Genomic DNA, 26,778 nt, shown 5'->3' on the forward strand with positions numbered 1-26,778 from the left:
TCCAAATGCGAGACTGACCACCTTTACATCCAGCATACGTACCTGGCCTATCTTTTCTGCCTCTATAAGAAACACCCTTCTCTCGCTTTGTTTCTGTACCTTCATGCAGAATAAGCCTGACACCTCAGGCTAACCTCCTTGCTTTCCAAACTCTGTTTAGTCAAGAATGTGACATTTAGGATCATAGCAAGTTCATTGGTACTGCCCAAAGTCAGTGACAGATTAAGAATGCAGCAGAGGGAACATGTAAACATATGTCAGTGAATTACCTAATCTTAGTCACCTTCTAATTTCTAATCTTTTGTATCTATGACATGCAAGCATCTCTGCTTTCCTAAGTTTGCTTGTCATGAGGCGCTTCAAGCTCCTGGGGCAGCCTTTTGTTTTTCATGTGCGAGCAGTACCCACATCTACGAAGAAATCAGACAAGCCACTTGGCCTTTTCTGGTGCATCTTTGTTGCAGTTGTGTGCACCCCCACATGCAGTGGGATGAGAGTTTGCCAAAGGGGTCAAAGAAATACCTCTACTTATCTTTTCTGAAATTACCTCTTAGTGCCTTGAGCTCTTTTCCTTGTCCTCATAGCCAGTGATTTTCGCTGCTTGTGTGTGGTGCATGACTGCGACACACTCAATATTCAACTGTTTGTGTTGGTGACATTTGTAGGGGAATTATTTCTAGAAGCACAGGGGACCAAATGGAAGGCACATCACATTTCTGGGGGGAGGTGCCTCTCATGCATCTTTTACTTGTAACTGACTACAGGAAGTCCTTGTTGTCTTCTCGCATACAAGAGCTTCACGACTGCTATGTGTTGCACCTGATACATTAGAAGTCAGTAAATGAACATATTCTTGTGATTAGCAATTTTTTGATAGTTTACGCACTTCTCAGGGGCTGAATGTCTACCGTCTATGTCTCTAACCATTTTCCTGCCAACCTGGGTCATGGGTAGTCCATGACCGAATGGGTCGATGAGGAAACACTGTTCGAAACGAACCATCAGACCAACCTGCATAAGTATGTGGCCCTCTGTACCTATGTGCCACACTTCAATGCATCTCTTTGGCGCTTACATGGGTCACCGGGGATGCGGCACTGGATATGCACCGCTCTTCAATGAACCCCTTTGACGCCAACTTGGAGCACTGGGTACGCGCCACATGCTCTCCAATGACAAAAATGGTCCTTTAAATTTCTCTAACGCTCGGCAGAATTGAATTCGTGCCGCACATGGTTCGTACGGCGATGCCGACAAATGGCGCAGCATGCTCAGAAAGAAACGCGAAAGAGGAGCGTGGCTGCATAAATGGTTTCGCACTGCCAATGTGGTATGCCGCTACATATCATCAATGTTAATTGCATTAGTGTCGACATTCATCGTAATATGGGTTACGTTTGGCTTGAGAACCTAGAAGCACAGGCTAAGTACGGTGAACTGCTGCAACTGCAAAAGCAGCACAGTAACCACAAGAAACACTGATTTGCTTTATATCTGCACATTAGAGTGAAATACCTAAACCAAGTTATCATCATCTACGTTAAGTCAACAGCTAACAGAATAAATATTTAGAAACATCAGGAAATGTGTTGGCTCCACCACTTGTTCCTTTGTGTGACTATACGGCCAGCTATCCACGCAACGGTCTCCATGCAATTAAGACAAATTAGCTTGTTCAGAAAATTTGGCACTTCTTAGAACATGCACATGTAGCTGTGCAAGGAGTTAATCTCATAGGGGCGGCGGCCGATACGACGATCAGCGCCATGTCGCGGAGCACAGCTTCGAAAGTAGCTACAAGCTTCGAAAGCAGCTACAATAGCCGCATGCGCACAGAACATTTTCTTTCTTGAGCATCGTATGCTAGGCTATTCTGTTAAGCTTCACATAGCCTCAGCTGCTCTTTGCTACAAACGAATAAACAGATGCGAAACACGTGTTCATCACGCAACGGTTATAATAAGCGGTAGCATACGACAGATGCCCCGATAAACCGTTGGGGCTGCGTAGGGTTCATTGGAACATCGTAGCGGACGATGCTAGGACACCAGAACGCTCTGTGCGCATACGCCTACCTTCGTAACTTTCGCAGGTGCGCTCTGTGACAAGGCGCTGGTCGTCGTGCCGGCCGACGCTCCCGTGATATTAGTCAAATATTGGAGAGCTTAGAAAGATATCAAGCAGCTTGATCCTTCTAAGTGAGCGCTATAAGGGCAGTGTGATATTCAGAACGTGCAAAGCCAACTAGTCCGACGCCCTGCGTTTTCTTCGTCACGATTTCTCTTTGCTGGAACGACCCATACGAATGACAACAAAAACTGGAAACTGGTGAAAAGTAGACAAAACCCGCGGCACTACGCCGACTATATACCGTCCCGACCAGACGGGCCTGCGTCAAACCTCAAACTTCATAACAGAAAACTGCTTATGCTGAAGAAAGTAGGCGAAGGAAGGCAGCGCGCGATTGAAACTTCCCTTGCAGTCATATCCGTCTTCGCCATAGAATTTGCAACACAGTAAGTGGTCAGGCAGTAGCAAATGCGGAGCACAGGTGGGTTCCGGCCGTTGGATGCTTCGATAATTGCAAAATTGTAAAACAGTTGTTTCGTAAGTAACGTCAGTCACGTCAACATACTGAACCCGCCATCAAAAGCTACTTATTATATAGATAGATGTATTGGCCACACCATGGAGGAAGGTAAATGGTATATAAGAAAGAAAACCACGGGCCATGCAGATGCAAACAGCGACTTAGAGGATATACGAGCAGATAACTAGACAAGGAAAGTAAACAATTTGTAGGAAGTAGTTGGAAACTAGAAGAAGTTAGATAGTTCACACACACAATAAAAGCAAAAAAATATTCGTTGGAATTTGTACTTACACCGCGTCACGCGAGATGGCAGAACAAACCTGCCTATTCTAGCCACTTCTGCGACCTGCTGCTTGGCCACGTGCTCCGCAGAATACCACGTAAAGTTTGAACGGCAAAAACTATGACAAAAACAGCATCTTGGTATTCGTACCTTGGAGCATTTCGTACCAACACTACGGTTTCACACAAGCTTCCTCAGAAGAAACACGTGTGCATGATGTGCGCTGCTCCGAACGGAAGTCTGAGCAAGCCGCTCGCTACTACTCGTTTCTGCGGTTTCTTCCATAGAGTTTCCTACAAAATTCTTCCGCGTAGCCGCTCTTAGTTGCCCTGAAGGTGTTTTGACGACGCGCTGGGCAATTGCCGGAAGGGTTGCACTCCAATTTATAACAACGAGTCAAGTTACTCAACTTGAGATAGATATGTTTTAATGCAGAAGGAAACAATCCAGGAGAGACAGGCGAAATGCTATACTGGTGTGCGCGTGTCTAATTCCTGATTATCTCAAGCAGGCTAAATTATGGTGGCTAACTAGGTGACAGCCGCCGGCCCGTTTCGCTGGTGATGCCTCATCATCATCATCATCATCATCAAGGTTGTACTCAAATTTAAATATGCATTAAGCTATACATTCTAAAGAGAAGGATTTAAGTTACTCCTTAAAGGAGTAAGGTAATTGATAGGTGCAAGCGTCACTTTGCTCATGACCTTCGATGCACCCACTGCCCGATCTCGGAGGCCAAGCTTCGCCGACGACGCCACCAGTCACATGCGCGCTTTCGTAAAGGAAGGAATATACGCACCTTCGTCCATTAGCTGCTCCATGATTAGAGGCTTTGCATGAAGTCAAAATGTGTGGCTACAGAGTACACTCTTTAGCTAGGGGGGCCGGGCTTAAGTAAAACTGAAAGATGGTGAGTAGAGACGTCGTTCGTTGCATTTGTGCTGTTTCTGGGGAGAATTGGAATTGTACGCTGTGGTCGAGTGTCTGCCTACGCAAAGGCCGTGGTCCTTTGCTGCATAAAGTGCGCAGCGAGCGAAGTGATACAGCAGTGGTGGATCGTAAACAGAAATACCAACAAATGACCAATTTAGGTATATGTATCGCTATAGACACGTCCTATCGCTACATGTAGTACATCCCTATATGCACAGCAGAATTAGCACAGGGGCATATATATACTATATATGCTCCTGTCCTAATTGTTTTTTATGTAAGTATACTATCACGCCGCTTTCTGCGACGTTTGCATTTAACGCGCGTAACACATCCTCGTTATACTTACATCTAGGGAAGACACATATTTTTTCTTTCTTTCACGGTAAAAATTTGTTCTGATCGAAAACGTAAGGGTAGCGAGACCACATCCATGGCGTGGCTAAACCATGGTCATGGTAGAGAGTAGACCACTCCTTACAGTATGCAATGCAGTACCCAATAGGCAGTACCCCCTACAGTATACTCAAAGCGCACCTCGCCAAAGTATGCAATTCCACCTCGCCTAAGAAGCAGCACTCTTGAAGAAGAGAGATCACAGCACAATCGGAAAAGTTGGAACAGGGATTATGAGAGAGATTCCTATAATCTTAAAGAATACCTCCTCCTCTTCGTTTTCTGTGGCTCGCCGACATGCCCCCATGCCTGTATAATAATTAAATAAAGAACGGCACAATTGAGCACTTCGGTTCAGAGGATTGAACTGAACATTATTTCCAAAGACGACAAAGTCGTTTTTGCGAGAACCGTCCGCTAAAAGCTGTTGCAAACAGCTTGACGAGACACAATGCATAAGGAAAACGCTTTGAATAAAGTAAAATGCGTGCAAAATACAACTTTCGACACCATTTTTAGCAGTATAAGAGAAAAATACACAGTGTGCTAAAACAATGTCGCAGAAGCCATCGAAGATAATCGTCAGTAGGGCGCACCCCGACAGGTCCCATTGCAAGGAAAGTGCAGTGCCCCCCTCTCCCCCCTCTTTGCAATGGAACCAAGTGGTGCCGACCACCCTCTACTCTGGTAAAATGAAGCTTCCATGGGTTTCACAATAACAAAAATATGTATACGAGGGAAAAGTAAGGCCCGGCCCCTGCACCCCTCCCCGCATTCCTTCCTTCTACTCAAAGCACACTTTTACAGAGCCCTTGTGCTATTTTCATTTTTATTTACAGTAATATTTATTCAGTTATTACTCGCTGCATATATGTATCGGCCCCACAACTCGTAATATAATCTTTTCCCGTGATTTACTTCGATTCACATTAAATCGCAGAAAATAGTTTTTATATCCTCGATCCTTCCTACGTCGTTCAATTCTTGGCTTACATCCTCCACTTTCCGTCGTTCCTTCCCGCCTTACCCTTCCCCCAGTGCAGTATAGCAAACCAGAATCTTTTCCGGTTAAGCTCACTGCCTTTCCCATCCAGTTTCTCTCTCTCTCTCTCTCTCTCTCTCTCTCTCTAGTTCTGCATCCTCCACAGTGGGTTTGCGCCAGTATCTCGAGGCGGCTACGACAGCAGCAACACCGGCGAAGACGAGGAGGACGAGGGCGCTGCTCGCACAGCTGGGGTGCAATGGCGCCTTGGCGTCTGCGCGTCAGCTGCGTCCTCCTCGCGGCTTTCCTCGTCTTGACGCCTCTCGCTCGCGCCGAGGAGGCCCAGCAACAAACCGCGCAAGCTGGTCCGCCGGGAACAGGTGGTACGTGCGCCGCTCCCATTATCATCGAATTAGAGAGAAGAGAGAGAGGGGGGGAAATTCTGATTACGTAATCTGTGGCAGACCAAGAACACAGCACCAAGTGTATACCAGAGGGAACGTGTATGCATGCGCCACCAAATTATACCGGTGTCACACGACCACTCTTGATCTCGATGAAGCCCGATCCGGATCGAAATTCTCGACCATGATTGGCTCCCTCGCGCAGCTTGCGCAAAGGAACCAGTCGCGACCGAGAAATTTGATCTGGATCGGGTTTGATCGCGATCGAAAGTGCGCCGTGCGACACCCGTTTTACGTCATTCTTAGTCCCCCCCCCCCCCCCCCATCATTTCGTCCCCGCCATCACGTTCTTCGGATGCTTCCTTCGCCCGAAGCCCCTCGCCCTGCTGGGAGAGTAACTCGACAGCGGGAAAAGTTTCTCCAGGTAGCGTTGCGAGCCACCCGCACATGAAGGGGTCGGGAGTATTGACGAGCAGGTATACTTTGTGGACGAGATCAGCGATATACTTTTCCTAATGCCATTTTGAAACGCCCCGTTTGTGCAGCGAGTCGGAGTGTTCTGAAAGGAGTGAATTATTTGTCAGCAGCTGCATGACATCGGTTCAGGAAAATGCATTGCCGGCAGAGGGTATACCGCAAGTACACACTGAAAGGCTCCTAAGCCTGTGCAATATTGTCAACTTTCGCGAAGAAGTAAGGCTCATGTCACCGAGATTAGAAACTAAGAGTTACCTGCCCGCGATGAGGTGATAATACATCGCATGTCTCGACGACACGAAACTGGGCGACGTTGACTGGAAACGTCCCATGCGACGCCGAGCTGTTAGGGATACTAATGGCAATGTTTTTGCCCTGACCTATACTATGCATGCAGATGAGCCCGCTTCCTGAAAAAAAAAATTAAATGGTCGCTTCACAATGCTGTGTATATCCAGATCAGCGGGCCGAGAAGCAAACAGAGCAGGTTAAAGAGACCGCGACGAAGAATTCAAGCCAGCTCGAAGCTCCCCCCGTGCCACTGACAAAACAGGGTGATAGTGTTCAGGCGGCAAAAACAACGCCTCCGGTGAAGTTCAAGGACTCCACAGTCCAGGATGCTAAGAACAAGGCGGAACGCATCGAGCCCTCCGAAGCTCCGAAAGGTAAGCCACGTAGAAGGCGCACGCAGGTAAGCGCTTAGGAAAGCGCCCATTTTCGTATGTCGATGCATGCATGGTGATATAGTTGTGCAAAATTAAACGGCCGCTCACATCTCACGAATATCTTTTATTCGGTTTATACACACTCACACTCGTGCGTGCTGCACGTTCAACGGCAGTCTGTCAATCCTGTTCATATTTGAGTTAACTCACAATAAGAATGGGCTGGGGTGCGTTTGGCAGGCATTCTCAAATCATGAACAGCAGGTTGCCACTATCCCTCAAGAGGAAAGTGTATAACAGCTGTTTCTTACCAGTACTCACCTACGGGGCAGAAACCTGGAGGCTTACGAAAAGGGTTCTGCTGAAATTGAGGACGACTCAACGAGCTATGGAAAGAAGAATGATAAGTGTAACGTTAAGGGATAAGAAAAGAGCAGATTGGGTGAGGGAACAAACGCGGGTAAATGACATCTTAGTTGAAATCAAGAAAAAGAAATGGGCATGGGCCGGACATGTAATGAGGAGGGAAGATAACCGATGGTCATTAAGGGTTACGGACTGGATTCCAAGGGAAGGGAAGCGTAGTAGGGGGCGGAAGAAAGTTAGGTGGGCGGATGACATTAGGACGTTTGCAGGGACAACATGGCCACAATTAGTACATGACCGGGGTAGTTGGAGAAGTATGGGAGAGGCCTTTGCCCTGCAGTGGGCGTAACTAGGCTGATGATGATGATGATCACGCTCGCAAAAACAGATTGATAGTCATGAGTCGCGACCCGGTGATAAGCGCGAGCGAGGGTGTGCGTATACCCCTATGCCGACATAATTGCCCGTATATAACGGCTCGTTACATGCCGCCGCACAATACCCACTCAGAGTTATATTGCAGGTGTTTCAGCGAACACTTTGAAAAAGTTCTTTGGCAGATATAGCACAATTCTTGTTCATGAGGTGGTCTACTCGAAGCGGTGGACACTACTTGCACAAGAAAATGAGAATGCATGATCAATTTTGTAACAGAAATTCGCCAATTAACGTTTTAACTTATTACTTTAGTATCACCCATATTGCAATTGACAAATTCTAGCTATAGCACTCGCAGGGCGGATCCACATGGAACGAATTCTCTGGATGACGCGAGCTTCGAGATACTCCCGAATTTTGCGGAGAAATGCTGGGACGTTCCAGCTACTTTTGTGCTTGAGTGCAAAAAATGGCGTTTTGTTAATTATGTAACTGGAACGCCAATGCACTTCTCCCCAAAGCTCGGGAATTAATGTTTCGAAACTGGTGTCATCCTGAGAATTCGTTCCAAGTGGATCCGTCTTGCGAACTACCCGGCTATAGAATTTGTAAATTGCAATACGGGTCATAAGGTGATCAGTTAAAACGTTAATTAGTGATGTTTATTAATTATTCGATTATGCATGGACATCAATTTTTTTTGCAAGCAGTGTTCGCCGCTTCGAGTGCACCACCTCATGAACTAGAATTGTGATATTTGCCACAGGCAACCTTGAACAATTTTTGAAAGTGTTTCACCCGGTATGATCGTCGTTCGCGTCCACCGGTATAAATCCGTCGCCACCCGCTTGTAATCACATCCTGCGATGCTTGCTTGTAGTAGTGTGATTATTGTCACGACGTGAGTACGTACGCTTGCCTATAGTGCCTGCTTCTGACGCATACGTATGCTATCGTCTGGTGTGGAAAGCGGACAACGCGGCGTGAGTTATGTACACATAGTGGCCAGTACAGTCTGCACGCACTACAGTTAAATTCTGACGGCTCTATTTCGTTCCCCCTGTCCTAGCCGAAAAAAAAAAGAGAGAAAAGATGACGCTCAAGCTTATTCTCGGTTCCTTCTCTAGCTGGAATCCCCTGCTGCAAATTTGTAATGCTAGTGCATCGTTTAGTTAATCTGTCTTCGTTAAACGTCCAGAGGCAGAAGGGAATCCACGAGGTACAAGCGATAGCCACGACACAGACGGTGGTTCGGCGGATGACCAGCGTCGCGGGCAGCAGCCGATGGCGGCGTCGATGGAAGACGACGCCAGAGAAGGCGGCGCCTCGGGCAGTGGAGTCGGAGAGGAAGAGCAGCTGCTGCTGGAGGACTCCGCGGACCCGTCCGCCTTGGAGGACCTCCAGCACCTCAGGGACGTTCTCGACGGCAGGGATTCGAGACGCGAGGAGGGCGAAGGAAGCCTGTCGGCGTTGGTGAAGAACGCCCTGAGCTCCATGTACTCCATAATCACCTACGATTTCTGCCAGGCGTCGGCGGCCATCCCAGCGGAACCCTCGAATCCGCAACGAGCGGTCCACGCACAGACCTCACCACCAGCACCGGGCAAAGGTATTCGTTACTGTATTGCTCAAAGCTGGGCGATGAAGTTTGTTGCACAGCGTAAAGAATGTCGGGGGTATGTGGACATACTAGCAGAGCAGTGGACCGCTGTCCTAGTGACCACAGCGTCCATCAGTGTTTAAAGTCGGGGGGGGGGGCGGAGTGCAGCCCCCCTCCATTATTTAAGGGAAAGGCTCGGTCCCCCTTCGGATGGTCAACTGTAGCATTGCTGTACCCATTCAACAAGCGTCGGAGTTGATTTTATTACCTTCGTGCCTTGTGCGGGGCAAATCTAACTTTCCAATTTTTTTTTATTAATGATATAATTGAGATTAATCGGTTGATGTGGCATGAGCAAAACCAGGAGAGCAGGTATTGTTGTACAGCTGCATGCGTTTCCCCGAGGCGCTTCACATGACAGTCACCACCCTAGTTCGACTAATATTTTTGACACAGCACGCTGTTTCATACTTGAGCGTGAAGCTACCTGCTCGGGAATTAGTCTATGTTCACCTTGGTTTTAGGTTACCGATTAATTTTAATTCGTTTAGTTGTGCATTATGAGTGCTGTACACCAATCACACAAGCATTTTGTTCACTTTTGTATGTAAGTAGGTGTGAGGTCACAAAATATATTGTTGTACTGCTTGAGTTTGTCTATGAAGCAGCTAATGTTCTATGTTGCAGCTAGACTTACTTGCTTTGAGTTCACATGTCTTTAACCCTTTACCTCCCGAGTTATTTTTAAAGAAAGGGTTTGCAAAATGCGAATTCTTTCCAAGTGCTCGGTTGAATCAGCACATTAAGTAGGTACCCGAAACACAATAAGAATACTGTAGTTGCTTAAAAAACACCCTTAAAAATGTGTTTAATTCTAGGGGAAGTTGACTACGCTGCTTTTTCAGCGCTAATAAAGTAATAAAAAGATCACCACCCAAGCATCCCGTACAAATGGTTAACCAGCGAAGCTGAAACGTGCGGCTCCGGTTTATTACTGGGTTAATCCCGACGGTTCTTTAAACGACGGCTTGGTAGGCTGCCGGATCCTCGGTGCGCAGTTGCTGCTTGTGCTCGGCGGCGCGAGCCTGTCCTTGTGCTCGGGCTGCATCATCGGTACGGCGTAGACGAGCTCGTTCCACGTTCTGCTCGTGGCGTTGCTGATCGAAAGCTGCATGCTCCTTTGGAGTACGTATGACGCGTGGCCTACTCATTTCGCAGCAGGAGAGAAACCGCTGCACGCGCTCTCGGCTGCGACGGAGAGCGACGACGTCTCTACTGGAGCAGCCAATCGCGTGCCTCTCCTCTTGTTTTTTTCGCGCATGCGCGTGGGGTTGTGCCGGAGGAGTATTCGGCGTACAGGCGACAGACGGACGGACGATCGGCTAGCCATAACAGCTTGGTTGTAGAAGTCGCAGTCGCCGTAGCATCGATTGCCATATAGTAAATTAGTGGACAGCTATACGAAGCAAGGATAGTAGTTTTATCGGCTGTATAAACTTGTAAACATAGAGATACTAACTAAATCAACAAGCATGGTGTCACGCGCGCACAAGCAAACCTGAACACATCTCACTCAATGACCGCGGAAACTCGCTGTGAAAACGCTGGAGCGAGGAAGCGTGGCAGCAGCAGCGAGCGAATTGGCCTTCGTGCTGGGTCTCGCATCAACGCGAACTATAAGCCGCGGAAACAACCCGTGGTGCACTGCGTCCTCGTCGCAGCTGGCTTTCAAGATACAGTAGAACGTTCACGTAGCATATACGTGCACGTAAAGTTGACGTACTACGCGACACCATCGGTCCAAAGGATGTTCCACATCCACCGCCAATGCCACGAGTGGCGCTGGCAAACCCTCCTCAGGTGTTACATCTTCGCGTACATACACGGTGGTTTTACTCCGCCTCCAGACACTTGGTGCGACTGCTCGGCCTGTCACCCCTCCCCCCTCCTTTGCTCTTGCCTTTCTCAAGCCACTTTTATCGCGTGGAGAAAGCAAAGGCTCAAGTGGCGACCGCAACACAGCCGCCACTCAGCGCCATGCGCCCGAGGAAAGTGATGTGGATAATGCAGAATTCTCCAATGAAACCTCACAGCGGCCTCGCTTCAGCGTCAGGCGACCCATGGACATGTGCGAAATATCAGGGAGGTCGAGCCACGTTTACCTGCGTCCCCAAGTCGACAAATTATGTCATTAAAGTTGTAGACGCTCAGACTTTTTAGTTAGAATTCTCAGCATATTTCACGCAGTTTGCGGCATCTGTGCCGGGATCTAACCGTTTTCCTTTCACACCGACTTGGGTCTCCGGGTGTGTGTGTCGCTGGGCTTGTGTCACTGCGTACGTGCCCCTAGGTATGTGCACTTGGATATTATTAAATTCTGGGGTTTTACGTGCCAAAACCACCTTCTGATTATGAGGCACGCCGTAGTGCAGGACTCCGGAAATTTGGACCACCTGGGGGTTCTTTACCGTGCACCTAAATCTAAGTACGCGAGTGTTTTCGCATTCGCCCCCATCGAAATGCGGCCGCCTTGGCCAGGATTCGATCCCGCGACCTCGTGCTCAGCAGTCCAACACCATAGCCACTGAGCAACCACGGCGGGTACATTTGGATATCATGTGTGTCACTGGGCACGTGCCACTGGGTATGTGGCCCTGTTCGTAATAACCGTCATAACGGATAAAACGTAACATCGCCAAGTGTACGCACCTACTATAGGATAGATTGCTAATCGCATTAACGTCGCGCAATCATCTCCAAAGGATGGATGTGCAGCCAATTTTTGTAAGATTAGCTTTAGCATTTTGTTTTTCTCCATGTCGTATATTTGTTGCAAAGCGCGTTATGAGTTCTACATAAACTATTCGACCAGAAAGGGTTAAAACGTTGGTTCTAACGACTGGACACTTTTAACCGCCAGGAGGAGAGGACAAAGGAGCCGGCGACACGAAGGCGTTGTCGTGCACTCAGAAGGGAGGTCGCCTGGCCGACTGGCGCGCCTGGAGGGAGGTGGGCCACAGGAAACCCAAGGCCGTACTCGCCAGACTTGCCTGTCTCCTGGTGGGCACTCTGTTTGTTTACGCATCCGCATAGGGGACGTCGCGTAAATATTATATCCCATTATATTGACGGTGAAGAATACAAGTGCAAAAAAAAACAAAAAAAACTCGTGAGGTAAAATTTAAGTCCTTATTGAGGGATATTGCGCCCAACAAGACGAGCAACACTCAAAGCACAACGATATGGCTAACGGACCACGGAGCACGGACGGTCGAAATCTCAACTCATGGGCTCATGGGTCAAACAGACAAAATAGATAGATAGATAGATAGATAGATGGATAGATAGATAGATAGATAGATAGATAGATAGATAGATAGATAGATAGATAGATAGATAGATAGATAGATAGATAGATAGATAGATAGATAGATAGATAGATAGATAGATAGATAGATAGATAGTAGTCTGTACATTATTTATACACGTTTGACAGTACGTTCCAGAATAATTGCTCGTGTTCGCTTATATTCAATAACTTATACAACAGCTAGCACTCGCGTCACGCGTGTAACCTGATTAGACAAGACTATTCTGCTATACGGAATCCGCGACAACATTCGATAATTTTTGGATACCGTCTATAGGAGGGTATCGCACCGAGAGGGAAATCGATAACGGTGACAAGCTGGTGAAAAATAATCATCATCAAATAGATAACGATGTACGCGTGATAATATAAGTGTCAGGTTAAAACATGGCTCTGGTTCGTTCGCGACGAAGGCACTACAACATGCTGCCACCGAGGAAGTTGAGTCATGTCACATCAGTACAAATGGCCTCGCTGACAACGCCGCAGGAAGAAAGAAAAACGTATTTAGTGGCTGTAATGTGCCATTCTGTTTGCATTGGCCACTGCACTTTTATAATGTTTTGACGTCAGTTCTTCTTGCTTCTCCCTTCTTTGCTGGAACGTGAAGTCTCTCGTGTGATGATCGGCAGCGACGACCAAACGCAGACAGGAAACGAGACAGACCAGGTCGATAAGAATACGTTTATAGGTAAACGTTTGATGCTGATACATGGCAGATAAAACAAATGAATTGCAACCTGAACAATAGAGCAAGCAGTGTCTCACTCTTCGGCTGTTTCAATGATTGTTGGAGTCCATACGACTGCACAGTGACTCACTGATCTATGAGCAAATCTGATTGCAGCCCAAAGTTATTGTCTGGATTATTGTAGCTCAAACAGACAAGGAAAAAAGGCGGTGGGGCCGTTTGCCCGTCCCACAGATGCAATTGCGATTGAATGTTAAACGTTTGTTAAGCCACAACCCAAAGGATGGGCTTACTTTTAAAGGTAAACGTAGTTGAAAGCAAAACCGTTTTCTTTCTTCCGACAACTCCGTTTCCCTCTCCTGTGTTCACGTAGTCAGCGACGGCCTCAGCGAAACACGCCTGGTAAGCACAATTTGTTGCTACGCCATCTCAAACCTCGGCGTCGTCTCTAGCCAGCAAAGGACTCGGGATCCAGTGCCACAGCACCGCGTACCGCAGTACCACACAAGGTTTGTCCGCGCGGAAAAATTATGACCGTGGGCGGCATCCGAACTCGGTGTTTACAAGACCACGTTCTCCGAATGCGTTATTCGCATGTGTACCGCGGCTCTACGGCGCGCACTGTAAAGTCGTCACTTGACACCACGCAGGCTTTTCTCAGCACTCAAAAAACAAAATCCACCACAGGCAAGCGGAACCCCAATGCAGCAATGCGGAACCGCAAGTTTGGCGGCGCATATCTCTTAAACTGGTGCCATTCTCAGAATTCGTTCCAACCGGATATGTCATCCAAATCAACCGGCTACAAATTCGTCAGTTGCCATACTTATCGTAAAGTAATACCAATCATACATGCACACGTAATTTTCGTGCGCCGTACGTTTTATGCCGCACGGCAAACTTTCGAATAAAGAAGAAGTAATCGCTTAGAAACTTCATTAGCGATATTTAGTGACTTAGTCATTTATCGATTTCGATTTCTCGTGCGCGTAATGTCCGCATATTCGAGCAATCCAGTTCAAGGATTACAATTGGGCTATCTGCCACATCGCCCCCCCCCCCCCCTCCACCCCCTGCGTAGTTCAAAGAAAACAATTGGTATAATAGGAATCACGCGGAAATAGCAAGATTCTACCCTGTCCAGCGCTCCCTTTCTGTTCATTATATATTGCGGCATCGTGTATGCTTCACTATATAGGCGGACGACCACTTCTTCCTTTCTTTCCCACGCGCAGCGGTCGGCGGGCTACCGCCTCTACCCGCTGCGCCGCCCAGCGCAGTTCTGGCCGCAGGGCGACGTGTGCACGGCGCTGTGCCACTCGTGCGAGTGCGACTACGACGCCAACTCGACCTGCTCCCTGGCTCGGGAGGCCTGGAAGGCGCGCACCCCCGCCGTGCTGTACGCTCTTTACTCGGTCCTGCACCACTCGCGCGCCCTGTGCGCTACGGCCCTGCTGCTGAGCGTGCTCCGCAAGCACTACGTGTACCGGATCGTGCTCTGCACTCCGCTCATCATCCTCCTCGCCATGGTGGTACGCCTCGCTCTCGCGCACCACCGCGCGACGATCGCGCTGACATGCTGGCTCGGTCGCTTGCTTGTTTGTTTGCTTGTTTGCATGCTTGGAGCCTACCTGCGGCTCGTAGCCGGCTGTTAGGTTAGGCAGTCACTATATCAGCTTCGCCGAAGTATATACTCGGTCTCACCAACTCCGTGTAGTTATTCAGTTGCTTATTAAAGCAAATAAAGGAAAAATAATGAAGGAAGGGAAATTACTGCGCTGTAATTTCCAGCTTTGGCTGATGGCACCTGAACGGCGGTCAGCAGTGAGGGGATGGGACACATGTGGAGCAAGTATATATATATATATATATATATATAGTTGGGGAACGAAGGGGCACACTTACGAAAATTGCAGGTTAATGTTTTTAACGTTTCGGTCGTGGCACGGCCTTCGTCAGAATAAGCCAAGCTACCTATGCAACTACCTTCAGCTAAAACGTTCAACTACCCATCCACCGGACCTACAGAGCTTTTCCTTGAATTTTGTGTGTATATATATATCTATATAACAGTTTTATACTGTTAGTTACAACTCCGTGCAAAGCTGCGAAGCCTATGGGGGCGCTTCACATAATAATTATTAAAGAAATAAGAGAGAGAGAGAGAGAGAGGAGGGAGGGAGGGTCTCTCCCACTGCGCGTCCCTCCGCTCGGCGCCGATCGAATGGGAAGCTTCACGGAAGGACTACGTAGCAGCGTGCAATGGCCGAGCGCTCGTCCTTTCTCTGGAGCACGCAGCCGGCTCTCGTTGCTGATAGGGCGACAGGAGCCGTACAGCCTCGACTGCATTGCACAGAGTTAGCGTTTCTTAAGCAGGATTTGGGTACGGGCTAGTTGGTATTCCATTGCGAACTTTACTACAGCGCGTTCGAAGACAAAAGGACCGAAAGAACGACGACGACAAGCGCAGACTTCCAAATGAATTTTTATTTTGAATAACGAGCATATATAACCAAGACACCAAGACAAAAGCGACCCCTCCAAAGCACGATGCCAGCCTGAGTACGCATTCGAAATGCAAACGAACCATAACCACCTACCTTAAGACGAACGAGAGCGCATGTGCGATCTCAAGAAAGCGAGTTCTTTGTTAACGTCTGTATCTGTTTTGTCTTTGTACGCGCTGCAGTCGAGTTCGCAATTATAGGTTCCTTAGCAGGAAGTAGTCGTATCATTGGAATAAGACATCTTATTTCTCTGCGAGTGCTAGGTGGTGCTTTCTATAGGGTTGCGTCTCAGCGCCTCCAACTTGATCAAATCGTCGAATGCACACTCTAGCCGCATAGCTCGCGAGTTACAACTCATTTATCGCAGGTCAGAATGCTAGAGCCGCCAGGAAGACTTAGTTCGTTCGATCTTTCTATAGTTTTTTCTTCCTCTTTGGTCAACTACTCTCTGACGCCTGCGGGATTTTCCTTTCGCTTTTGGTTGCTCGCAAGGATAACTTGTATTGAACGTAATCAACTGTCGTCGGATTCCGAGTGGCTTTATTTGCGTCCAGATAATTTACTAATTGCCCTCCCCCTCTCCTTCCATGTAGCCTTATAAAGCTGGCCTTCATACCTGAAGGCCATGTGGTTAAAAACGGTAGCGCCAGCCGACTGAAGCTAAAGCGGTTGTCCCAGCGCGCTGGTCAATCAGACCATTTTTGATGCATCTTAAAGGGACACTAAAGGTTAATATTAAGTCAACGTGGACTGTGGAAATACCATCCCAGAAACCTCGAAACGCTTGTTTAATGCGAAGAAGATACTTATTTTAAGAGAAAATGCGTTCTGAAGCGTCCGCGTATACCTCTAGCGCAGTTCAAATCGCCCGCCCTCCGATCGAGGAGTGGTGACGTCATGGACGTCATGGCCGTCGGTGAGTAAAACGGCGCCCGCAGACGGCGCTGCGGCTTTTCTGCGCAAAACGCAAACGCGCGGCCAGAAACAGAGCCGACAGCAGTGCGAAAGCGGAACTATGGTGGCTAGCGGAAGGGAAAGCGCACGACGATAAGTTGGTTCTTTATTTTATGACGCCAACTTTGACGATCGTTGCAATGGAGGACCCTGACAACGACATTGGCTCGCGATGCTGGGCTCGACTTCAGCGATTTAAGCACTGATGAACGTGACTTGCTGCTGAGGGCTCGCGCTGCCGGCGTCGTTGCGTACTACTACGACGGCAACTGTATGTCATGGCTGTACATATTCGCACATTTGTAGCTTTTTCTTCGTGAAGTAGACAAGTAGCATTTTCTTCCGTCTTATAACCAAATGAAATGGTCTTTTTAATACGAGTAGTTGAGTACTAGTGACATAAATTATGATGCGGAGTCCCTTCGTCATCGGGTTAGTACCGGAATGTCGCTGGGGTGTCTCAAATCGTGTCATGCATTTACCTCAATTACTCGGTTACTAAAGCTCTGTTCGAGATTATATTGACGCCTTAGACGTTCTAGAGCATTGCTTTATCACTTTAACTGGACTTCATAGTAACCTTTAGTGTACCTTTAAAAAAATCGCTGTATAGCATAACAGGAGGGACTGATCATCGCGCAGATCGTCTTCTGCAGCTTGGGTCGCTTTAAAAGAGCAGAAGGTACCAGGTCGTCGTATAACGAATGAGAGTGAGTAATTTATTATGTTTAAGTAAAAATAATGTACAGCCTTCGCTATAAGAAGAGAGGGGAGGTCACAATCCGCTTTGATATACGGCCCTCTTTATTTAGCCTTGTCGTAGTGCTCGCCAGACAGTAATAGTGGTATTACACAAAAAGCTGAACAAAGGGTGGGGAAGAGCAGACGCAAGACGCGAGTCTCTTCACGTCTTTTAATTTTTCAGCTTTGCGCGGAATGCAACGATATAATGAGTAACCATAATCAACTCGTCCAAGCATTTACTTTGGCAGAAGTGGTTACGCTGCGGCCTTTCGATCGTCGGTCTGATTTTTCAGCCACAGTACCAAAATAATATGCTTTTCTTGAAGCGCACTGGCATTTATATCATTATGAACTGGTGCTGCAGTGGACATAAAATGGCTGCTGATGACGACGATGAACTGGTGCTTAGTATTTCACTGCTGCTTAATTGCTTCTTCTTTGCAGACGAGGTGTCTTTACGTTTTGATGCAACTGAGACGCTACCTTGAGAACAGTGCCACACCGGCGATAAACGTGAGCCGCTTCCTTTCTCAGTTTTGCACTTCTCGTTTCAGAGCGCGGCGCTGTTTTTCAGTGACGATAAAGTCGCGTGCACAAAGCACAAGCAGTGTAGGACGAGCGTTTTGTTAAAGACGCCAGATAAAAGCAAGGCTAGCATGTGACATTCGTGATTTCGTCTGTATTGTATACTGAAAATGAAGGACATGTGGTACTGAAAGGCATTTAGTATGTGAGAGGGCAAACTTTCCTAGTTTTATTCATAAGCCTAGAAGTATGCTCGATAGGATCCAACCTTTCTAGCGTTGTAAACTAAAGTATGCGACCGAGAGATGGCGATGGCAAAATCAAAACTAACATCATCATCAGCACGTACTGACAGGCCCGGCTATATTCGCTTGACAGGCCCGGCTACATTCGAGGATCGTCGATGGTTTCTTCACGAATTCTTCGAAACACTAAACTTTGGAAATATGTGTAAGCGCTTCTTTAAGCCGTCAGAAAGTCAGCTGTCTTCTTGCACGTCATATCTATCGCCATAAACTGTGAGTAATGTACCTCATATTCGTGTCCGCAGACGAGGGATTGTTCAAACCGGCATAGTGAGGACGAGGAGATCAGCATGTCACCCCTGGAGAGGCACCGCCGACGCGACCTTCTTTTCAACGAAGAGGTGAGGGCGGCAATCGTGCACACAAGCTTCGCGTCGGCACATCGCTATAGGTGTGCTGAGATGTATACAGCGCGGTAGGCTCTTAAAGGGAACACTCGAATGTGCGTCTCTCACTTTGCTGGCGCCATAGCTACAATGTCAGTGCACTGCACAGGTCTGTCGAAGGGAGTCAGAGCTATCACCCACAAGTTAACTGCTGCGAATCTAGGCGATTTTACTCTTGCGAGAGAGGGGAAATTCGCACAAGCTCTGCACTCACGTGTCCCCTTTAACAGTGGACCCCTGTAAACATATACATGCTACATGGTATGCCCATCACGCCATTTACATCTCCGTCAAGGATACCATGCCAGAAAGGGTACTTTGCTTTCATTTTATTGTAATTGTCGTAGGCTGTGGACACATACATTTTGTGCTACGTATGCAGTACTAATATATTACTTTGCACGTAACCTATCAAAGTCCACGCTGGAAGCGTAGCTCGTGAGCTGGCTGAGTCCTGCAGTCTCTGTAAACAGTGTACGGTTGCACAGGAGCGTTTGCCGGTGACAGCCATTGTATGCATTCATCTTACGACGAAGCCCGGTATAGTGGGGTTCCCCAACGAGTTTTGTGCGGCGGCAAATTATGGCATAGCATAATTGTTGTCACGTATTCGCACTGGCGCAATGCAATTTACGAGCTGAGCCGGTGCAGCGTATAGCGTAACATGCGTCGGATATAGCGGAGAGTATTGCAGCACTAAACTCGGATACAGCGAAGCATTTAACTTAGAGTACATTACAAGCAGTAGCAAATCAGACCTCCGAAGAATGTGAGAACTCCCTCACGCGGCTTTACTGTCTTCGATGTATGAATTGCTCGAATTTGCACATATCCATGAACGTTCTTGTTATTATTTTTTTTCTGAACATCCACACTTCCCATGCGCCACCTAGCGCCTTAGGAACACAGGGCTGTCGTTTTCTCCCTATTTTCGTGCACCATACGAGGCGCCCGCTGTGTCCTCGTTCAACTAAACGAGTTACAGTGCTTATATTTCTTGGAAATGGAGCAGAGGTTATCTCTGATGTAGAACTTGTTCTTGGGCGCATTCGTCAATATTTGTTATAGCTCTTGTAGCGGCAATTGAGACAAACACCATGAACTATAAGGCGCGGACACCACGGCCATTTAGATTCACGACTGATTTATTGTGTTTCCCCAGCCGAGGAGGAAAGGTGCACATAATATTGCGCATGCGTACAGGTTCATCACGGCAAATAAAGAGGATCGAAAAACCCTAACGCGCTTCCAAATTTAGATTGACGTGTCGCTGATGCAATTCGTGCCTCTTTTTACAGCGAAGATGAATTACCTGTATGAATGAGCCGTATGCGTGGTCTCGTAGGGGGGGGGGGGGGGGTGTATTGGGCTGGCTAACGTCCGTAAAGTGAACAAAAATATGGCGGCGCTGCGTGGTTTCGTAGGGGAGGTATCTGGGCTGGCTAACGTCCGTAAAGGGAACAAAAAAGATGGCGGCGCTGCGTGGTCTCGTAGGGGATGGTATCTGGGCTGGCTAACGTCCGTAAAATGAACAGAAAAGCTGGCGGCGCTGCGTGGTCTCGTGGGTGAGGTATCTGGGCCGGCTAACGTCCGTAAAGGGAACAAAAAAGATGGCGGCCCTGCGGGGTCTAGTAGGGGAGGTATCTGGGCTGGCTAACGTCCGTAAAGGGAACAAAAAATATGGCGGCGCTGCGTGGTCTCGTAGGGGAGGTATCTGGGCCGGCTAACGTCCGTAACGTGAACAAAAAAGATGGCGGCGCTGCGTGGCCTCGTAGGGGACGTATCTGGGCCGGCTAACCTCCGTAAAGTGAACAAAAAAGATGGTGGAGCTGCGTGGTCTCGTAGGGGCGGTATTTGGGCTGGCTAACCTCCGTAAAGTGAATAAAATAGATAACGAACGGCGCGAAAGTAAGCAAGGACACGTGATTTCACCGCGCGCCGCACCTGCCCAGTGGGGAAGTGCACCCGCGCTAGCCGCCGTTGCTGCCGGCTGCGTCTGCTGTCGTATGCCTTCAATACAAAAGCGCGACAGTTGTGGCGGAAAAACACGGGGATGTGCGCAGCGGTAGCCGCCGCGGTGTGTAAGAACCGGATTGTGCATTGCAGAGGTAGACCAGTGCAGCAGTTGCCACTCCAGCAAAAATGAGAAAAATAGGAAGACTTGTGCGCACGGCCGAACAACAAGCCGAGTACGAAGAGAGGCGTCGACAGCACAGACGCCACTATAGCCAACGACAACGTGCCCCTGCGAAAGCGGGAAATGCGGCCAGTGACTTTGCCTACGAAGAAGGTCAGCAAGAGCCGATGCGAGAGTCTTAATCGTCAGCGTCGAGCGCACGCTACCGATGTAGGTCGCGCACTGGAGGCCGCTAGTAAGCGTCAGGCTAGGTCGTTCGAGTCTGCGTCCAAGTGGCAGAAGCAGCTTCGGTGGCTAATCTGCCACCATACGAATGGTACGGTGCGAAATTTTTCATATAAAATTGGAAAAAGAGGAACGGATTGCGAAGTCAAACGTGTGTGAATGAAGTATACGGCCTTAGCTACATGTTCCCTAAGGATGAGGTCGAAAGCATTATATGCGAGCAATTACGTCGCAAACGTGTGAGTCATACGCGGGCAACGTTTTAAAGCGTGTGGTCTAATTGCAGGCAACTGAAATTCTGGATGCAACTGCCCGAAATAAGCAGCTTGTCTGTAAACTGGGCTGCCAGTCTGCAAGGTTGCACATGGGTGCCGTCTTTTCTTTCTTTTTCTTCGTTCCGAAAGTAGTCGCCATCTTCACATTCACATTCACATTATCGGCCGTTTTGCCTGTATAGTTTTATAGTGAGTGTACGGAGATCAAAGCACATGCGTAGCTTACCAATCGCAAAAAAAAAAATTTTTTTTGGAGGGGGGGGGGGGGGGGGGGTTGGCTTTAGTACTTTAGGATTTGTATGAACGTTAATTCTCGCTTTCCTTTTTCTCACCTTGCTTGTTATGCCCCGCAATGATGCATTCACTCAGTCGAAATGCGACGCATCGCACAAGGAAAGCTGAAAACATGCTAGATTTGGTTTGATTTGTCCAGGTTCCTATTAGTCCAAACTCACGACCAAGACGGAATGCAAGGCGGGATCACTAATTATCGACGCTGGCCTGTAGAAGCTTTCGCGACTGCTATGCACGCATACAGGGGATGAAACAATGGGCAACAGATTGAGGAGTCGTGTAAATTGTAACCCCTAACAAATATTGCCCGCGTACGCCAATTGGCTATACCCAGACGACAGCCCATGCATGTTCACCATGAAGCATCCGATGCCATTTCTTTCTTCTTCCAGCATCCTGACAAACACGCCGAGGCTCTCATCAGCAAGCTAAACCACGCGATGTCGTCGCTCCGGAGTTTCTGCACCTTCCTAGAAACAACTAGGGGATACTACAAGACCAGGGTGAGCGCTCCCGTTCGGAGAATATGCGCAGTCGAGACCGGGTGTAAAGAATCCGGATTGATTAGGCGAATTTATATATCGAACACGAAAAATTTACTAGGTACCAGTGCAAAACAACTCCCTCATAACGAAATTACGTCAAACTGTTGCCTTTGCTTCGAGTTGTTGACAAATTCGACTTCGCCCTGCCATTTGCTAGCTGCCTGGTTAGCTCAGATGGTAGAGCGGCTGCCCCGGAAAGGCGGTGGTCCCGGGTTCGAGTCCCGGACCAGGACAAATTATTCTTCAACTCTGAGGCTTTTCTTTCGAGGAACCCGTATAGGTTTCCTTTGTAGCATTTGCTACGAACGGGTGGATGTCTGGTTTTCCCTTTATTAATAACTTCTCCTCACCTTGCGGGTTTCTGCAGAACTATTACGTCAAATTGACATTGTATGCATCGAGCTCGGGGCTTCCGCTGCCAGCGCCATCAACCCATAGTGAGGAGCCCGACGCTTCGGAACACACTTTCCGCTTGCGGTGAATGTACTGCGAAGGCATCTGTACCAATATTGAAGGATGCGAACTGTGTAGCAAATAGATATGTGTGTGAACGAGAAGAAGGGTGGGTTAACCGAGGGTCGAGATTTTTATTAGTCTTATCATATGAAGCCAACAACACTCCCAGGGTTCTACCAGGAAACATAAATGGGGAAACGGCGCCGCGTTAGCTCAATTGGTAGAGCATCGCACGCGAAATGCGAAGCTTGTGGGATCTCGTTCCACACCTGCGGCAAGTTGTTCTTTCATCCGCTTTCATTTACATTAATTTATCGTTTCTTTTTTCATTTATTGTTTTCATTTCAATTTCATTTATTAAGCACGAGTAATATATATACACACACACACACACACACACAGAGATATATGTATATATATATATATATATATATATATATATATATATATATACGACGGCACGAATTTCACGGTGCTATGCATGCTCGGGTCTGTTTTTGCTCGTGAAGAGTCTGCAGAGGCTAATAACAGGACGAATTCGCTATATTTCCGTATGTATAAAGTGAGCAGCCATCACTTCTCCATTGACCAAACTTTGAGACCTTCAGTCTACGGGCTCGCGAGGAAGACGTATATACAGTGCGGGGGAGAAGGGAATGCGGGTGCACCTAGCTCCGCTTGGCATTTCGCTGTTGCGTGATTTGCTGTTATCGGCGCAATGTATTACGCTAATCTTTGAATACTCCGTTCGCAATCCCTTAAAAGACCCGTGTCCGTGCGTCGTCAATTATACATATGTGCCCCGCTTCCCGTCCATATATGTGACGCTCCCGCGCATTTTCTTTTTTTTTTCTTTTCTTTTTCAGATAGACTACGCCCTGCGTGAAATGCTCGACGTTGTGTTTCGCCTGCAGGAGCCGAAAGCATAGTGAGTGCGGCGGGTCGTCCTCGGGTGCAGCCGCGCGCTCCTCTACATCCGGGGCCCTGCGGGAGCGCAGTCGCACCTTCGTTAGGCGGCCAGGATTCGCCCCTCGAAGTGTCGGGCGTTAAACAAAAACATTAATTACGGGGTTTCGCGTGGCAAAACCACTGTGATTATGAGGCACGCCGTGGTAAGGGACTCCGGAAACTTAGACCACCTGGCGTTCGTTAATGTGCACCTAAATATAAGTACACGGGCGTTTTCGCATTTCAGAACAACAAACAGCAGAGCAAGGAATAGGCACTTTCATAAATTATCTATACGTACATTAAAAAAAAAGTGTTGCTCGATAGAGTATTGAAATTACCCACATTTTGATTTCTCAAAGCAGTAATGGCCGCCTCATCGGGTAATTTAGCTCAAGGATTAAAATTGTTCTATCTGCCACAGGCAGTTTAAAGTTTTGTGCAGTTAAAACAAACGAACAAACAAACAAAAAGCCAAGCAAGCAAACAAGCAAGCAAACAAACAAACAAACAAACAAACAAACAAACAAACAAACAAACAAACAAACAAACAAACAAACAAACAAACAAACAAACAAACAAACAAACAAAAACAAACAAACAAACAAACAAATAAACCTTTTGGTACAGATGCCGAATGCTACACACCGCCTGGTACAGTACAATTAGATTCGGGACACTGCACTATATTTCTACGCATCTCGCAGTTAACAGTTCATGTAGCTCCAACCATAGAGGCCTTCCCCTATCAGCACGTTACTCTGAGCAGTGGCATAAAAAAAAAAAGAAAAAAAAACGAATCGTGAAGTACCAACTGCAGCTTCTCAGTCTTTTGGCTGATGCAACTCGAAGAAATCAAAACAAATCGAGGTACATTCATAGTTATATGCATAATGTTCTAGAAACAGCGCTACGCAAAAGTCTGCCCGCACTTAAGGGATTCTTATAGGTTGCCCGAAATAGAATATTATGCACAGAACCAGAACACTCTTGCACGCAGAACAAATGCCGTCCAATGATTTGGACCCAATATTTGTGAGACCTATATTAACGGGACAGCGTTAAGGGCCCCGTGTCTTAGAAAATCCTGCGTCGGCGTCCCGAGTCCGCCGTCCAACAACACAATTTCCTGCGAACAATTCAAACAATATTTTCAAACGACCTCTGAACTTGATTTTAACCGCGACATCTTGCATTTGGCGCAAGGCTATAGCCTTACTTGCTCTTGCGCAAAGACAATATAAATAAATAAAAAACGTCGACAAAACAACGAAAACAACCACAACCATCTTCCTCCATAGAACTTGATCAAACTTCACTTTATTGCTTGCGTTCACTAAGCACACTCTCCGTCAAGCGTTTACGGACTGAGGGCCCAGAAAAAAAGACATATTTCCCGATCCTGCGCACGCAGACTGGGCTTCAGATTTGCTGCCTGTGCCAGTAGGGCACCACCAACATGGGTGCTGTATACATTTTCCTGCCTGCAAGCTAAAATTGGGCTGAAATTTGGCTTATCCGCGAAACCCGCATACCGCAAGCGTTCGACGTTGTCTGTTACGCCAGTACACATAAGAGCTGATGCGCGCGTCTTACCTCGGAATTACAGCAGGCAATGCGCTGGACGTGCAACATTGTACATACACTGCACTTTGAAGCCATAAAGGTTACTACAAAGACACTTGACCTTTTCATTTTTATTTTTATTCGGCTGACCGCGAACCCTTATTATCGCCACTAACACGTTTGTTATTATCGCAAAATACGTTGAATACTTTGTTACGTGGCTTTGTATAACGCCACCGCACACCACAGTATACTTAGGGAAACCAAGGCGAATGGATGGATGGAAACAACTTTATTTAACCAAGGCGAAGACGTCACAAGTTTCACGCACATGACGCCACGCTGCTCGCGACGGGTATCGACTGCGACTCGGTCGTGCGATCTGCGACTGCGCTCCCCGGGCCCCTCGGCCCTCTGCAGGCACCCTAACCGTTAGCGAACAGGTCTGGTTCTTTTTCAGCCTCACCCGAACGGGAAGCTACGAGATCTGGCATTGACACGGCCCCCCCACGTATCCAAGGCAAGTGGACTGTCGCCGTCGGCGAGATCGACCAATTGAGTTTTCACAAAGCGCGAGCTTTCTCGGCAGGCGAATAACAACCACGGAGGGCGGGCAGGGCTGGTCCAGCGCTCTTGCAGGCGCGTTGACCGAATTCGCTTAGACGCTCGCCAGGTCGAACAGGCCTAGCCGTATGCGTGAGCCCGACGACCGGTTTTCAGCCCGTCGAGCCAACTCGACCCGCCTTCTGTCGGGTTCACTACAGCATTCGTAAAGATGGATGTAGCGCAAATAAAATGTGCTCGAGTGATAGACGGGAAAGAAATAGCGACAAACGTTACTCCTGGGTACTTGTCGTGGCAGACCCCTCTCTGCAGTATACGTAAAAAGACTTCGTGAGATATGAACCATATATATATATATATATATACAAATAACGGGTGTTCAGAAATAGCGACGGTCCCCTCACTAGTAACAGTCGAAAACGCCTAGAGGACTGGTGCCTTGCCCTCCATTGTTAATGTGTTCTTAGTGAATTGCCATTTTAACGCGATGTCGTTAAGGTTCCCCAGTGTCGCAGAAAATCCGAAGTTGGTGTCGAGCGTCGGACGGCGCTTCGGCAAAAAGAATTTCGGACCACGTTTACTCAACCACGCAGGCCCTCCATGTGGCGCAAGGAAGTTACTGAAATAATTGAATTTCTCAAGGTAAAATACGTAGAAAAATCATCGATTTACGATACGTAGAATCTGCGATTTTAATGCGATTAGCGTTCTGCAGGGTACTTCACGCACTGGCCGGTATATCTATCTGTGCCCGGATTTAACTGTTTTCCTTTCTCGCCGACTTAGGTCACTGCGTACGTGCCACTGATTATGTGTCACCGTGGTGTGATTCGCTCATCAATAAACCTCCTTCGACACCAACTTAGGTCACTGGGCGCGTACCGCTGTTCAGTGAATGGAAGCGCGAGACAGCCAGGAGTCCGGCTGCAGCGCACGCCTCATGCATGACGCCTTCCAGCGGTGGCAAGGCGGTGTCTCGCTGCATTGCTTCAATTCGAATCGCATTAACACTGACAGTCATCGTGAGACGATTTTTGTCGAAATTTTTACAGTTCCGGTAGCAAGAAAGTATTTTTTTGCGTTCTTTTATTTGGGTTTGTGGCACATTCGTATTTCAAGCGTCAAATTGTGCACAGAGACTGCTTTTTATCTTATCTGAATTTTTTTAAGAGCACCGCTTTTTAAGAGGTCCAAAACTTCATTGCA

At 47.8% G+C, this 26,778-nt stretch overlaps 1 protein-coding gene and 1 non-coding gene across 7 annotated transcripts; both read left to right on the top strand.

The window, feature by feature from the left end:
• The first annotated feature begins 3,657 nt into the window (after nt 1–3,657).
• On the top strand, nt 3,658–25,633 carry LOC126537435 (uncharacterized). 6 transcript variants are annotated; one of them, XM_055074371.2, is made up of 11 exons: nt 3,658–3,789; nt 5,340–5,573; nt 6,530–6,736; nt 8,679–9,089; nt 12,001–12,140; nt 14,377–14,673; nt 17,791–17,859; nt 18,422–18,517; nt 21,886–21,996; nt 23,365–23,422; nt 25,469–25,633. In XM_055074371.2, the coding sequence occupies exons 2-11, from the start codon at nt 5,450–5,452 to the stop codon at nt 25,603–25,605; spliced, it is 1,650 nt and encodes a 549-aa protein (XP_054930346.1). In that variant the 5' UTR covers nt 3,658–3,789; nt 5,340–5,449; the 3' UTR covers nt 25,606–25,633. The 6 variants fall into 6 exon arrangements, with proteins under 6 accessions (XP_054930346.1, XP_054930347.1, XP_054930348.1 ...); XM_055074372.2 differs by having other exon boundaries at nt 12,004–12,140; XM_055074373.2 differs by having other exon boundaries at nt 25,452–25,632.
• Nucleotides 22,198–22,272, top strand: TRNAS-GGA (transfer RNA serine (anticodon GGA)). Its single transcript has one exon. It is a non-coding gene; the product is annotated as a tRNA-Ser (tRNA).
• Nucleotides 25,634–26,778: the final 1,145 nt, after the last annotated feature.

Source organism: Dermacentor andersoni, chromosome 4 (genome assembly GCF_023375885.2).
Source record: "Dermacentor andersoni chromosome 4, qqDerAnde1_hic_scaffold, whole genome shotgun sequence".
In the NCBI taxonomy this organism is placed as follows: Eukaryota; Metazoa; Arthropoda; class Arachnida; order Ixodida; family Ixodidae; genus Dermacentor; species Dermacentor andersoni.

Coding starts and splice junctions, on each gene's coding strand:
- LOC126537435 (XM_055074371.2), top strand. CDS start 5,450: ATGGCGCCTTGGCGTCTGCGCGTCAGCTGCGTCCTCCTCGCGGCTTTC. Junction 5,574..6,529: donor TGGTCCGCCGGGAACAGGTG/GTACGTGCGCCG, acceptor GTGTATATCCAG/ATCAGCGGGCCGAGAAGCAA. Junction 21,997..23,364: donor GGGGATACTACAAGACCAGG/GTGAGCGCTCCC, acceptor TTTTTCAGATAG/ACTACGCCCTGCGTGAAATG.